The sequence below is a fragment of the Fonsecaea nubica genome, assembly GCF_001646965.1.
Source record: "Fonsecaea nubica strain CBS 269.64 chromosome Unknown Scaff12, whole genome shotgun sequence".
Classification (NCBI taxonomy): domain Eukaryota; kingdom Fungi; phylum Ascomycota; class Eurotiomycetes; order Chaetothyriales; family Herpotrichiellaceae; genus Fonsecaea; species Fonsecaea nubica.
In genome coordinates, this window is record NW_019173685.1 from 461,029 (window position 1) to 476,012 (window position 14,984).

General features: G+C 52.6%; 5 protein-coding genes across 5 annotated transcripts; 1 reads left to right on the top strand and 4 right to left on the bottom strand.

Moving 5' to 3' along the window:
* Positions 1-644: 644 nt before the first annotated feature.
* AYO20_02852 (hypothetical protein) lies at positions 645-2,918 on the bottom strand (the record flags this gene model as incomplete). Its single annotated transcript, XM_022641156.1, has 3 exons — positions 645-1,728; positions 1,778-1,887; positions 1,989-2,918. The coding sequence occupies 3 exons, from the start codon at positions 2,916-2,918 to the stop codon at positions 645-647; spliced, it is 2,124 nt and encodes a 707-aa protein (XP_022503031.1).
* A 686-nt stretch (positions 2,919-3,604) lies between these two features.
* AYO20_02853 (hypothetical protein) lies at positions 3,605-5,792 on the bottom strand (the record flags this gene model as incomplete). The annotated part of the gene is made up of 4 exons (XM_022641157.1): positions 3,605-4,350; positions 4,407-4,481; positions 4,537-5,010; positions 5,063-5,792. 4 exons carry the CDS (start codon positions 5,790-5,792, stop codon positions 3,605-3,607), a joined length of 2,025 nt encoding a protein of 674 aa, XP_022503032.1.
* A 1,312-nt stretch (positions 5,793-7,104) lies between these two features.
* Positions 7,105-8,346, bottom strand: AYO20_02854 (hypothetical protein; the record flags this gene model as incomplete). The annotated part of the gene is made up of 3 exons (XM_022641158.1): positions 7,105-7,523; positions 7,583-7,737; positions 7,976-8,346. 3 exons carry the CDS (start codon positions 8,344-8,346, stop codon positions 7,105-7,107), a joined length of 945 nt encoding a protein of 314 aa, XP_022503033.1.
* A 1,464-nt stretch (positions 8,347-9,810) lies between these two features.
* On the bottom strand, positions 9,811-11,910 carry AYO20_02855 (hypothetical protein; the record flags this gene model as incomplete). Its single annotated transcript, XM_022641159.1, has 3 exons — positions 9,811-11,016; positions 11,079-11,545; positions 11,628-11,910. The coding sequence occupies 3 exons, from the start codon at positions 11,908-11,910 to the stop codon at positions 9,811-9,813; spliced, it is 1,956 nt and encodes a 651-aa protein (XP_022503034.1).
* A 1,012-nt stretch (positions 11,911-12,922) lies between these two features.
* On the top strand, positions 12,923-14,512 carry AYO20_02856 (hypothetical protein; the record flags this gene model as incomplete). Its single annotated transcript, XM_022641160.1, has 1 exon — positions 12,923-14,512. One exon carries the CDS (start codon positions 12,923-12,925, stop codon positions 14,510-14,512), a length of 1,590 nt encoding a protein of 529 aa, XP_022503035.1.
* Positions 14,513-14,984: the final 472 nt, after the last annotated feature.

Sequence of the window (14,984 nt, forward strand, 5' to 3'; positions counted from 1 at the left end):
TAAGTACTCGTGCGAGATACGGAGTATAGATCACTCGTCACTAATCATTCGTCAGGACAAGTCTACCACTCCGGGACCCTCTCCGGTCAGCGATACGAGGGAGGTATAGACCTCTAGTCTAACCCTTCTACATGTTCTACTGTAGGTCACCAGGGGACGTAGACCGTGTCGTCGGCATTGTTTATTCCCTGCTGGCATCTTATCATGCACGGGCTTAGCAGAAGCCATCTTCGATCAGATCCGGGATGTGTTTCTTGATGTAACTGTCTTACACTGCCTTGTCCTCTTCTCTCGATCTTGAACCTGTACTCGTCATCGACTCCTCTCTCGCACTCTCTCTTGGATAGTTCTTCGCAGCGCAGTTCATAATATATTCGTCAAGTATGTTTGTCATTCAAGGTCCGAACTCCTCACCATTCACAGGCGATGAGCATATCTGTAAGCGTTCCGTTTCCAATCCCAACACCACAGCTCGAGCCATACCATGGATTCCACTTCCGGTCTTCGTTGTCACATTTCATCATGATATCGTAGCCCTAGCAGACCAAAACCACCCTGGAGCCTCGGTCGCAGTCGCCAGTGGAGTGCATTCCCCCTATCATCAGGCGACGTCCCATTATTGCCATCCTCAGTAGACATCTTGATCATGTCTGGCCGTCGTTGGATTCTAGCTCTGAGTCATCATCACTGTTGTGAACCCACATGTCCTCCACGCTTTGCGAAGTTTGCTTATTCCCCTCGGCCTCATCACCGGGCCAACCCCCCGGTGCAGGATAGGTACTCTCGACAGAATAGTATTGGGCCTTGATGCGAAAACCAGAGGGATTGTGTACATCCATCAGATCCGCATCTTTGCGACACGACAATTGGACGTACCACTTTTTGTCAAGGAAATGTTCAGGAAATTCCTCGACAGTGTCTGGATGGACGCGGCACTCGATCGGTCCCTTGGCGATATACTTATGTTGGCCGATGAGGTAGCTGCCAATTTTCACCTGTGCCCTTCCCAGTATCTCTAACCAAAGGTTCAAGCCGGTAGTCAGGGCGCCAGCGGCACGTTCTGGCTCCCAGCTACCATACCTGGATACATAAAAATCAACACTGACTCTGGCGGCTAACGTGAGCGGTTGTTCTACGCGCAGAGACTCGACCATCTCGATTGCACCAGCCTGCACCAGTCGTTCGAGCATGATCCTGAGGCAATTCAGATGTTCGTCCTCGGCAAATGGCAGGCGGGGGAGGAGATGGTGTAGGACAGTCATACCAGGTATAGTGTGGATTGTCGCCAACCTCGACAGATCTGTGATTTGTGAGAAAACGACGTATATCCTGCGAAGATTGGCATGCCAGATGCGACACTGCATTAGGACCATGGACATATAGTAAAGATCCAGTTCCTGACCGACGAGGTTGATCCTCTCGGGCGCTATCAGCCATTGAAAATCTTCTGGCGAGATTTGGGACAGATGGCCAGCTGGCATGTGCGTGGGCCCGTCAATTTGATCCGCATCGCCCGACACCGGTGACCAGCCAAACTCAACGCAGTCCTTTTCATGCTCGACGAGAGCACGCACAGTGTCCGAATTCGCCACAATTTGGGGATCTTCCCAGCAGAATTCGGTCACGGAACCCTCCCAATATGTGTTCCATGGATTTATATGTGACCAGAGGGCCATGACCGACGCCTCTGGAAGGGGCATGCCACCCACAACAAAATGCAGAGCAGTTCTGGGGAAAGTGGTCAGCCCAAGACAGCGAGACCGGGAAAGAGGCATACAGTTGAATAGTTGTGTGTCCGTAATAGCTCCGAAGTACCGTGGTAGTCGTGTCTGCACCTGCGTCGAGAAGGATACGACACACATCGGCATGTCCGTAGTACGCAGCAACCTGCAGTATCCTGATAGTCAGCAGTGCCGCAGGTGGTGAGTGTACCTCCTCCTCAGCTTATGTGGCAGACCAACTCCAACACTATTTTGGACTCGACGCACCATCAAGGGAGTCACTCCTTCGTATGTAACATCTGATGCGGAAGATTTTCCTCCGGCAATAGACGTTCCCACGCCAATGGCGTCACCTGCAGCACAAAGGTGAAATATCTCTGCGTCAGGTGGAACGAGGCGGTTGATTTGTAGCGTCAGCTGGAACCTTTGTGGACGAGAGTCGAACATGAAGGCAACCAAATTGTTGAACATCCAGGACGCAAATGAAACAGACAATTTGAGACCGTTCTCGGCGGTACTGTTAGTAGTCTCAGCTCCATCCCGAGAGTGCTGGCCTCTGATATACACATTTCCTATCCCAATATTGTACTTGGCAAACCAAGACCTGGAGCTGGTATTTGCAATTCTCCTTTTCGTAGCAGACGATTCGAGACCGAAAGATGTCGTACAAGGAAGACCAGCTGCCTCTGAAGGTTCTTCTGCGGTGGACTCTTGGAGTATGACTTCCCTCTGGGGCGCACCGGGTCTCGAAGTTGGATTGGTCAATATCGCAAGGACGAGGGTCGACTTGGCTCTCTCGAGCGTGCTCTGTAATTTCACAAATCGCTTCCTGTTAAAGGCAGCCTCGACCTTGGCCCAAGTCATCACCCGCCTCGAGCTTGAAGTTCGCATCGTGCTTTCGAGTTCTTGCGCCATATGCCGGAGGATCTCGAGGACTTTCAGGCACTGGTCGAGGGCCTGCTTCTGTACCAGAGTCGGCATCAAACAGGTCTTGTCCGCCGCTCCAGAGAGGTGGAGGTATTCGGCGAGGATGGTACGGAGCAGGTCGGCTTCGTCGAGAATCTCGCGCATCTCGACGGGTGCGTCGCGAATGTTGGCCCGCAGTTCGTGCAGCTTCTGGGACACTTCGAAGAGCTGGAGCGCGAGGCTGGCGAGGCCCGCACCGCCGGCTACCACGCCCAGAACAGCCTCAGCCATATCTGTGGAGTAGAAGACAGAGAGATCGAGTCCTGGAAGGATCGTCGAAAAGCAAAGGGGGATGTGACCGGTCGAGGCTCCCAGCGGGGGAAAGTGGTCAGCAGATACCAAAGCACGAGTGGCGCATTATCGATACTTTCTCTTCTTATCCCCTAGTTTTGGTATGAGCCAACGTACTCAAGACGAAGGAGCAAAGGTCAGAATGAAAGAAGGCAAAAGGGAGGGCCATGATGGAAAGTAAGATGGTGGTCAGAGGCTGTGTCAGGCCTGCAATATGTGCCTGGTGAGGCTGAGCCAGTTGCGCTGGTCGAATAACGACTCATCTCCTGCGCCCCCGAGAATCAGCCTAATGGCTACAATCAGGCGCTGGGTGCTGCATCTCTTCCAATGTGTACAAGTACTCGGTATAGGTGGACTAAGCCCGAGTATGCATTGCAACACTTCTCGGCCTGCTCAGACATCCTGAGGCCACAAGGTGTGGTCGAGCAAGGTTGGTATTACTATCACTCAACTTTCCGCAAATACTCTGGTTATCATTACAGTCGCTAGGGGGCGGATATATCGCTTCCCTTTAGCACAACTGCTTGTCATATTGGGTTCATATCCGCCAACACCAACTGAAGAGGCCTACCGCTCCTAACGCCATGTTTCTGTGGCAATTGGACGGGTAGCCTTGAGAGCCATACCTAATGACTTCTCCGAACCTGGTCAGCAGTCTCTTCGTCAATAACTTCGAAATTGGCATCCCGGATCTGAGGCTCGTGCTCGTGTTCCAGCCTCTCTCGCTTGTGCTTCTCCACCTTCTTGATGGCTGTCTCGGTCAAGGCCTGTCTCTCCATCTTCAAGGCCACGTCCTTCTTGCGCGTCTTTCGATCTCCGATGGCGATCAGGATACCGCCCGTGATATTGCACGTGATGGAGCACGTCAGGATGGTCGCAGTCAGGGCTTGCGGGCGGGTGTGGTAATCAATCGCCCACGTACAGGTACCGAGTGCGATCTGGAAGAGTGAATGACAGTCCAGTAACACAACGATCGCCACCAACAAGCGTAACGGGAAAGCATAGTGGGTGCTTGTCTCGTGGGGCTTGTAGAAGGAATGCGATTTGGAGAATTTGGCTTGGTGGTGTATGAGTCTTTGCTGTTGCTTGTGCGTCAAAACAGAAAACTCATGGTCTTCTGGAGCCCCAGACTCGGGGTCGACTTCCTTTTCTGATTGAGCTGGGAGATCGTTGCGGTCGTGCAGTTTCGGTAACCCCTTTTCTCGGCGCAACCTCCACGTCAGGTGGTGATAGTGAGCAATAAAACACATGTGATATGTGTCGACCGCTCGAAATGGCGCCATGCCATCACCGACGATTGCAAAAAGAGCAACAAGAACGTTGTCGATTACGTTGATTGTGTATCCTTGTCGGTCTCCGACGTAGATCCAACCTGAAGAAACACGATTAGCATAGGATATTGTGTCCAGAGCATGCATCCCAACCTACCGATTAAGAAAAGAACCCAAGCCAAACCAAACAGGGTAATTAGAGTTGCATATAAAAACACGAAAAATCCAAGTGCTGTTATCACAGTTAGCAAATAGACACGAACACGGGCAGCTCTTGACAAACTCACGTTTCTGAATATATTTCCCAAATGCAACCATTCTCTGTTTAAATTTCGATCGTTTGGAGTGTAGCATGTGCCTGACATGATCGTCAAGAGCCTCCTTATCTTCCTCGCTCCATCCTTCTAGAGAGACGCCATGCGGTAGCACGGCGAAGTGCGAATCCGTGACGACAGACGAAATGCTGTGTGTGCGTTCCATCTGAGGTTTGCGCTGGTACGACCAGGTCCGCTCCATGGGGGTCGGCTCAACCGATTCCTCTTCTCCTGGGACTGCTACGGGGGGCTCTTCTGAAGGAGCCCCTTCGGTGCCAGCTGGAGGCACACCCACTTCCTTTTCTTCAATTGTGTCGGGTCTCCGGGTCTGCGTCGGTCGACGACTCAGTGTGTATGTCGGTCTTCGGTTTATCCATCTGCCCAAATCTGGGACAAACAGGGAATTTTGGACGTTGTTTAGCGTAGTCAGGGTCGAGACTTCGGGGTCTAGAATTCAATCAGCATTGCCCAAGTTAACACACTATTATTCATAACTTACCGAGCACATCGAGTAAGTCGACAACTTCGTTTTCGTATTCAGGTCCTGGCCGCTCTCTCGAGGTATCGCTCATTCTGCTGATGATGGAGCGGGCAGCATTGCCGATGCTCCGTCTCCTACCTGGAACGCCGGTCACGTTCTCGTTCATGGCGTCGCGATCCACGGCGCCATCTTCTTGATTCGGTGCCGATGGGGTTTCGGCAAGAGTTGGTAGAAGTGACTGTCGCGTACTTTGCCTCGTTAATGTGCCTGAGCCCGAAACACCCAAGTTCGTACGTTGTGGTGCAGAATTGCTACGTCTTCTACCAGACCCGGAGCGGCTGGGAGGTCGACTTGATGTTGAATCCCCATCTTGTGCTGCCTGTCGCAGGTTCGAAGAGGGTAGTCTCCTGATTCCTACTGGTCGCAATCGATTGATCTGAGGAGGAGTATAGATGGTTCTCGTCACGGTCGGGTTTGTGAGGGTGGCATTAGTTATAACAGTGTTGTCGGGCGTGGACGCAACGACGGTAGGGGTTTGGTGCGAGGGTTGGGTGGAGGTTATGGTATAGGGTCTCCCGCGATGGGGGATATGTACGGTGGTCGTCGTAGTCGTGGTGCTGGTCGTCGTGGTGTTGTTGTTGTTAGTAGAACTTGGTCCGGCCGGCGACTCGGGTATCGAAGGGAAAGGCTCGGTATTGGAGTTACTGACGGAGCTGATGCGCCGCGAGCCAGGCTGTGATGAAGACATTGCGTGACCACTGCCCTCGGGGACGCTGCATCAACGACACGAGTATAATGAGGTTCCGTGACGGGGGACAGAGATACTGGATAGGCGCAGGTATGCGAGGGCGCAGGCGTAGACACAGAGAGCTGACTGAGCGGAGTTGAAGTTTGAGTTCCCGTGTCCGGCGATCCTTCAGAGAGATGGCGACACGCAGTCAGCCCGCCACCGCTCAACGCCCACTGAGAAGTCGATAACACGGATTATAGGGAAGTCCAAAAGGGAGGAACCAGACACAGCTGATCAGAAAAAGCGGATACAGCAAGATGCCGATGAGGTTGCTGGAAAGAGAAAGCCACAAAAACACCAAGTTTGGGGCAGCGTTGCTGGTCGGGGCTTGGGGGACTTTTCCTCTTTCTGTGCCTTGCCTGACCTGACATTGGTCCACCCGTCCTTTCAAGTTTTTGTTTTCGGGGGGCCTCCTCCAGTCGATCCCCAGTGATCCCAGTGGTGCGCGGCGCCTAAGCAGAATCGATCGAGGGGAGAAAATCTCCCTTGGGCACGCCTAGCGAACTAGCCAACTGACTAAACTTGTGCGATTGATTCTATTAGACACTAGTGCATTGACTTGAGAGAGCCTAATTAGATTAAGCAAGTATTCATCCAATCAATCTGCAGTCTAAGCTCTGTTCCCTAAACCCTAGTGCCGCTAGGCTCATGTACAATGACACGGCATTGACGTCGTTGTGCACGCTGAGTCACGCCGGTGACCGTGACAAACGCCAAGACAGCAACAATCCAATCTGATCAAGGTGCCCAGATCGAAATCATTTGTCAGCCCCCCAGTCCTCAATTGAAAACTCTCCTCTCCAGACCGTCCACACGTTGTCCCTTTCGGGCCGTTCAAGGCCTTTTATTCCGGACATCCGGGCGGGCAGCTTTTGTTTACGTCTACTAGGCTACCATGACGATGGGAGTTTATTATACATATGTACAAAGATATGCCTTTCCGTTTTCGGGGTTCTCTCACGCGTCTCCAGATTTTATCCATTGTTGATGTTTTGCATAATATTGATCACTTGACAGGGACTGTGATTGGTCGAATTCGTGGTGATGGCCATTAGCATATAAGTACGGCGTACCGAGTACGAGTACGAGTACGTGAGTGACTGTGATTTTCAAGTTGTTCTGAAAACCCTCGGCTAGTATCGAAATGGAGATGGACTTTGCTCGCCATTTTTCATGCTTTGATCCTCTAACTACATACACAAGCCTAATGGGCTGGCCGTGGCTGGCCTAGTTCAAACTTCGCCAACATCCCCCCTATTGGAACGATCCCCTAGAGCTTGGAGGTTTTGAACCCGTGCGCAAATGTTGGGGGATCGTTGTCGACCTCCTCCTGGAGCCACTTGATCATACGTCTCGCCGCCCTGCGAGGGCCCATGCCGTCGGCATATCCCATGAAGGGCTCCATGTGTGTGTATCCCATCAAGTCGACGATGCGTGGGTGGATGCTGTCCAGCTTCCTCGGATCGACCGCCAGGATTTGATTCTCGATCGGCCGGACGAAAGGCTGGCAGTACTGCACCGTGGCGCTCTGGCGAGGCTTGTCCGAGAAATTGGGTCCGCCGCCGTGCCATAAAGTTCCGACGAAGTAGATGACGCCGCCTTCGGGACAGAGCGCCGGGATGGTCTCTTCGGGCGTGCCTCGTCGTGAGCTGTCCCATTTGTGGGAACCGGGGATGACTCGTGTGGCACCTGATATGTTCTCAGTCAAGACAGGAAGACAGCGGAGTTGGATTCGAAAAAGACTTTACCGTTCTCAGCCGTGTATTCATTCAAAGCGACCATTATCGCCGTTCCAAACGGCAACCTTGGGCGGGGAGACTTGATGTAATAGTCATCGTGATGCAACGCCTGGGCCTTCTCACCAGGGTTGATCGAGATGGTGTGATATGCCGATAGCAAATACCTGTTTCACATGTGCGGCCGCTCTGAGTCAGACGGGGATCAAATTTGAACGAGTGTAATAGATATTTCCCTGTTTGTTCGCCTGTCTCTTTCTCCCTCTTCATGGGAAAGCCCACCGCCACTGTCACTCCAGCATGCCGACTGCCGTTGCACAACATAGCTATAGCCACAGCCATATCACGGGCACGAAACGGCATTGAACGGGGATTACGACGCCAAAGAGATAGAGTCATACATACCCCGGATCGAGGAAGAAGTCGTTCAGCGCCAACACGCGAGGAAGGATGACAAACTTGTCAAACACCCTCGTCTTGTTGAGCAGCGAGTAGATGCGGTTTGTGTTGAGGCCCTCGAAGCTGTTGCGGCCGGTCAGCGGCCGCTGGCCGGTCGAGTCCTTGTGGAGAAGACGCGTGATTTCGTCGCGGGCCTCGCGGGCCTCGTCTGCGCTGAAGCAGTTGGGAATGACCACGTAGCCGTGCTCGAGGACATGCTCGATGTCGGCGCGCACGGCCGGGTCCGAGGGCAAGGCTCGACGAGCCAGGGCTTCGGAGTAGAAGTCGAACGAGCTGGTTGGGGACTGTGTCGTTGGTGTTGACGTTTGTTGCGCCATGACGGCTTTGGACTTGGAGAAATCAAAATTCATTGGAGTCAGTACAGTAGAGTTGAAGCAGAGTAATAAAGATGCAATGCAGTGCAATGGTGTGCCAGCCAATCCAACAGTCGTGGTACTTACGTTGTTATATACTTTTCAGCCCGGCGGTAGTCGAGACGAAGGAGCCTCGTTTAAAGTGCTGAGAAGAAGCAAAAGTGATCCTTCCTGCTCTTCCCAGATGTTCCTCTGCCTAGGCATAGATTCCCCGCATCTGGACCTCAAGCCTCAGACGAGACTCTTGAGTGACGTGAGCGAGTCAAGTCAATGGCTGCCGCTACGAACAGGAAATGAGGAGCAAAAGCAAAAGAAGCCTCGGTATATCTGGAGAAGAGGGATCCTTGATGCCCTACCGATTTGATATTAGTAGTGGCGATTCACCCCTAAAATATCCTCAGCCTTGCAGCGAGGAGCCGAGCAGATCATAGATCATAGACCTACGATCCACATCAAGTTTCCCGACGACCGTGTTGTTTCCAGGAAATACCTAGACACCTAGGGAGAATGCGGTATCTTGTGTATTAGTGATTGGCCAGTCTGGGCACCCCACTACCGAATGCGGTAATATCTCTATATCATGTCTCTCGAGAAGCATGGGCACCTCGCTGGTGACGCTGGTAGTTGCCAGCACTGTGTTGACAGAGAGTCGATAGTAATATTGTACTGTCAGAGGTCATTTGCTCGAGGCGCGCAACAGGATCAGACCACGCGTCTTCTCGGGAAGGACTCGTCGGGCAAGCGGCCGCTCCTCGGCCGCAACAACCTCGAGGCCTCCACGGACACACGCAGGGACTGGTGACCTATGAAGTATCGACTGTAACAACTCCGTGAAGAGATCCTTCGTTATAAACACTCTTTCTAAAACACACTCGACAGTATCGGAGAATTCAATTCTCAGCTTCTCAGCTCTGCGACCTCGAATGGCAGATGCCCCCTCGCCTATCCATCCACCTCCCTCCCTTTACTAATTCACACCGACAGTCTTGATCAGACAACGCCGGACATGACGCTGTCCTGGTTCGAGTACAAGACATTTCATGTCAATCTAAGTCGTCTTTCTATCTGCTTATCTGAGGATCTTCTTGGAGGCTGAGCTTGCTCTATATACACAGGGCAGGGCAAGAGAACGGGAAAAACAAGAGACAATGTGGTGTGGTCTGGTATCGCGGCGCGAGACGCACACAAAAGGATATAAATGACACCGTCGACTCCGAAACTCGGCTTCAACGCCATGTAAGCGCCCGTCGTGATGCGGATTCCCAGCAGACAACACTTGTCCTGATGAAGACGCCAAAAAGCAACAGCACCGAGGGTTCATCCACGGCAGCTTCGAGGTTGAAGGGGGGATGTGTGGGATCTCAAGTCCAATCAGTTGAATGTAGGTCGATCGAGGTTCAGCAGGCCAGAGATGGAACGGGGATCGGGTCACCAACAGCGCTTCTGTCCGTCTTCAGGGCGCCATTTCCCAATCCCATCGACACGGACACCTCCGAGCTTCTCTATCTCGCCCGCGTCGACGATTCCTCTGCCGTCAAAGATCCATTTGGGCTCTCTCATGCTGTAGACGATGCGAGCCCATTCGACTGGGTCCGTGGAAATCGGACCTCTGGCCTTTGACCTGCAGTCGGGACAGTTGTCCACGCAATCTGGTTGAGCAGCTAGTCTGTAATTTGCAAAATTTGCGCCCAGGTAGTCTTCTTCTTGTTTCGGTGACGCCGATCTTCTTGCAGGTCGATTCGTGGGAGAGCTTGTTTCAGATGCGTCGCTGCCGCGAAGCCGTTGAGGCGACGTTTTAAACTGGTCACAGTCTGTTATGATGAGTATGGCGTTTGACTCCATACATGCCTCGTATGGATCCGTGTAGATCTTCACGGAGGAGATTTCACCTGTGAAGCCCGGTCGATTGCTGACCGTTGCGCTGATCTCCCGGAGCATATCATCTTCGTCGCAGTAGGGGTCGAAAATTGCAATTTCCGCAGGTTGTTCGTCCAACAGAGATCTGATCACGTCGACAGCGGGAGACTCACGCGCATCGCTAGTATTCTTTTTGAATGCGAACCCCATCAAAGTGATCTTCTTGCCCACCAGATTCTCGTTGAACCTCTTCAGCACTTTTCGCGCAAAGCGATTGCGTTGCATGACATTGATTGAGTTGACCTGGCTCCAGTAATGGGCGACTTCTTCCAAGCCTAGAGATTCTGCCAGGTACGTCAGACTGGCAATGTCTTTTCTGAAACATGAACCCCCAAAACCAAGGCCGGCTTTCAAGAATTGTGGCCCTATCCGAGTATCCAGACCGATGGATTTCGCGACCTCCTCGACGTTTGCGCCCGTCGCTTCGCAAATCGCACTGATTGAGTTGATGCTGCTGATTCGCTGTGCGAGCATGGCATTGGCCACCAGCTTCGAGAGCTCGGAGGACCACGCATTGATCTGCAGAATCTGGGAGGAAGGAATCCATGCGGCATACAAACTGGCGAGAGCATCCGCCGCAAGTTTGCCTGAAGGGGTGCCAGAAGACCCAATAATCACACGATCGGGTTTCATGAGATTTTTGATCGCTGTGCCTTCAGACAGAAACTCGGGATTCGATAGAACCTCGAACGGCTCGCCGGGTCGCAGTGTGTCGAGCTGGCAATAGGTCTCCGTTAGAAACCCACTTTGCCTCCCCCACGCGAAAATGGGTCACTTACCGTGTTCCTGATGCGTTGGGCGGTTCCACAGGGGACCGTGCTTTTCTCGACAATGATAGTCCCAGGCTTCGCATACATGGCCACATCCCTGACAGCGCCATCAAGAGCCGTCATGTTGGTTGCTCTTCCTGCGCCCACTCCCGTGGTCTTTGTGGGTGTGTTCACGGCCAGAAACACCATGTCTGCGGTGGAAATGCTGACTTGAGTATCACAGGTGAAGAAGAGATTCGGCCCGCGTCTGGAGACGTAGTCCGAGTCGCCATTGCGGTCTTGAGAAGCAGAATTGCAGTCACCCGGTTCCTTTATGATCGCGCCATCTCTTGTCAATCGCACAATCTTGTTCAAACCGGGCTCATGAATAGGCAGGTGAGCGGAGTTCCATCGTTCGATGCGTCGCTGATCTCTATCCAGGACCTCGACGCCAACCTTTGGGTTGTGCAGCGCGATTACGGCAGCAGTAGGACCACCTGAAACACGCGGGGTTCGATTAGTTGAACTCGATAGCTCACATACTAGGTAATTCCTGTGCGAGCGGGGTCATATGCATACCGACGTAACCTGCGCCAATAACGCAGACCTTCCTCACATCGCTGGGGACTGGCGCGAACAAGTCTGCAAACGAGGGGATGAAAGGACTCTCGGCGCGGGCTGAGGGCGAATCTAGTCTGCGTCTCTTGGGCTCTTCCAGCGCATGAGCGAGACGCGTCTCGAATGAGTCTTTGGGATGTGAGGGGCGGAACAACGGACTGCTGTCCGGCGTCAAAAGACCCGTAGAGTCGTTGCATGAGCTGCTGTCGGAGGTACCAACGAGCGATGGGACAGCGAATTCCATGGCGACGCAACACACTGGGATTCAAGTCTCTCTATACTGGGGTCTGCTTAGGAAATGGAAGAGAACGACAACAACCGGAAGTGAGATTTGACGGGATCAAGCCATCTTAACCTAAGAACGAGCACGACTTGGATGGGCACGGCGGTGACCAGCACCGACGAAATTGAACAAGCCCGCAGATAAGAGAAGCCTGGCTTCGAGTAAAAGGCACAGGCGGCGCCGCAAGCAATTACAACATGCCGACTTTTCACCAGGGTGGAAGACGAAAAACGGGGCAAAGGTGTGAAGTTTCGAGCAAGACTCACATGGTCATGGGCACGGCGATGGTCATGAGCGGGTGTGTTGTGCTCGAGGGAATCAACAAAAAGGGCGACTGTATCAAAGGCACCAGAGCACGCGCAGTCAATGGACGCATCTGAGTGGCTGACAACGGACGATGCTGGAAATGTTCGCGTTGACACTGTCGACATGTCGGGAAGCCTGCTGTTGAGCGCATGCGCCCACGTGGGAGCTGTCAGCCTCTTCTACGCGTCCGAATTGTCCCTTGGTCAAGGTCGCCACCATCGGCCTAAATCTTGTCTGGCACGCAGCTCATGACCCGAGGGGCGCACGAGGATCCGGGGATCAGGTCCATAAAGAGGCATCATCGCGGAAGCGTAACATCTCAGAGTGGAATCATAACAAAAGGCGCGCAGGAGGCGCAATTGAGATAAAAGAAACGGCCGAAGGTGAGAGTGAGCAAGACAGAGAGGCAACACGTGCAAAGCGACTCGGGACCTCGAATGCAAAGTGACTAAGTTCCTGCATCTTCCTGTCACTCACTTTCTCTTTGATTTCCCCCGAACAAGACAAGAAAGACTTGAAAGCAAATTTGCATCACCTTGGAACTCCAGGACTTCAGGTTGTGTGGTGCGCACCCGATAAGTAGCATCCAGATAAGGATAAGGATAAGGCGAGGGGCAGACTGTGCTTGGGGTTTCGGATTATCTTTTCTCCTTGAGTGTTCGGTATAATGGAGGTGGCAGCAGAGCAACGGTCTTATCCTCCACCCACATCACAAAAGCTGCAAGTAGGTGCTGAAGGAGCTATCGCTGAGATCGATAGGCGAGATGTCTTTCCCGCCTACCTCAAGGGCAAGCGAGTCCTCCTCGCAACCGAATCCTTGGGCCCTGTGAATGGAGTCAGTCGAACTACCCTCATGCTGATCGAATACCTACGCAAAAATGGTGTTCAGCTGGCCATTGTCGCTCCTCATTCTCGACAGTCGCGCCTCAAACCAGCTACCGGTGCAAATCTCACTGAATTTCGGCTGCCCGGTTACGAACTGCCGTACAATCCTGACTTGACCGTGGTGTACCCATTCCAACTCGACGACGTCTACAAACACACCTTCAAGCCCGATATTGTATATCTGGCCAGTCCTGCTTCTACTGGATTTCAAATGCTGTTTCAGATCCGCCAGCTGCAAGATCCCCCGGTCGTCCTCCTCAACTTCCAAACAGATCTGTCGGCATACAGCGAGATCCTTTTCCCTGGCCCAGTGGCTCGCTTTTCCGTCTGGCTATTGGGTGTGGTTCAAGGATTTTTGTTCAATCATCGTACAGTTCACACCATCTTCTACCCTTCCTCCGGTGTTCGCAGTTACCTTGAGAAAGCAGGTGCTCCGAGCAACAAGATGGTCCGACTGGGCCGAGGCGTCGACACCACTTTGTTCAACCCGTCTCAGCGAGACCAGGCATATCGCAAGGAGTTGGCACCCAATGGAGAAGTTATCTTAGTCTGCGTCTGTCGCTTGGCCCCCGAAAAGGGCTTCGAATTTCTCGCGCAGGTCGCTATGCGACTCGCACAAGAAGGCTTTCCATTCAAGTTGCTCATAGTAGGTGGAAACATGAGCGCTGAAGTTGAGGACCAGGTCCATCGTCTCTTCGACTGCGTATCAGAGCACGTCGTCTTCACCGGGTTTCGCACCGGGGTCGACCTCGCTCGTGCCTACGCCAGCGGCGACATCTTCCTACACTGCTCTATCACAGAGACATTCGGACTGGTTGTTTTGGAAGCCATGGCGAGTGGACTCCCAGTAATCGCCCGTGATGAAGGCGGGCCGTCTGATATCGTCCAAAACCAAGAAACCGGTTATCTAGTTCCTCCTCACGATCTGGAACAGTACATTACTCTTGTCAAGCGTCTCTCCACCGACGAGAATCTTCGTACGACCATGGCTATTGCCGCGCGAAGATATACTTGCGACGTTACCTGGGAAAAGATTAACAGGCGAGTGGCCTGGCACATGGTCGAAGGTTTACAACAACATCTCCAACGAAAGCATCGAAGACCAATCAGAAACTTTATTGTCGCCAGGTACCACGGGATACGGGATGGTGTGGTCATCCCTGTTGTCGTCAGATTCCGACTATACTTGGCAGCAATGATCGTCTATCTAATTTGGATGATGACTGCCGTTGTACTTCTCCTCTACGGCCACAGAGTATTTTCACGAGCGGCGCAGCTTTTGCGCAATCCACCACTCGTTCTGCAACGCATCCAATATCGCGCCCTCAAACAAGGGATCCAGGAGACACTGAAGAGCCTGAGCACCGAGTGAAACGTTATTGTTACGCAGAATTTTAGAGTTTGTTAGACATGATCAACTCACTATTTTCATTGCCAGTTACGACGGAATGACTATTCTATGGCGGAAACGGCGACAACGAAAGACTCACTCTGCGTGAGTGCCTCGTTTTACGACGGCCAGCGTCTGTCCAGCTGGCCGCATGTAACGACACATGGGCTCCACTGCCACATCCAAACATCTCGATTTTCCGAGCCTTTGAGGGAATATTGCAGCCGTGCCACGTCCGTGCTCTTTGACAGCAGATCTACGTAAAGGAGATATTTGAAATATCACGGTAAGGCAGTCGAGTACTTACTAAATAGTAAGGTAGTTGCCTAGTATGCTAGAACTTGGTATATATATACACGATATCTATCCTGAACCATCCTTCCCCGTATCCAGCCTCTCTAGCGACCGGCGAAGATGTGCTGGTAAAGCGGTATTGCGGCATTTCACGAGGGAG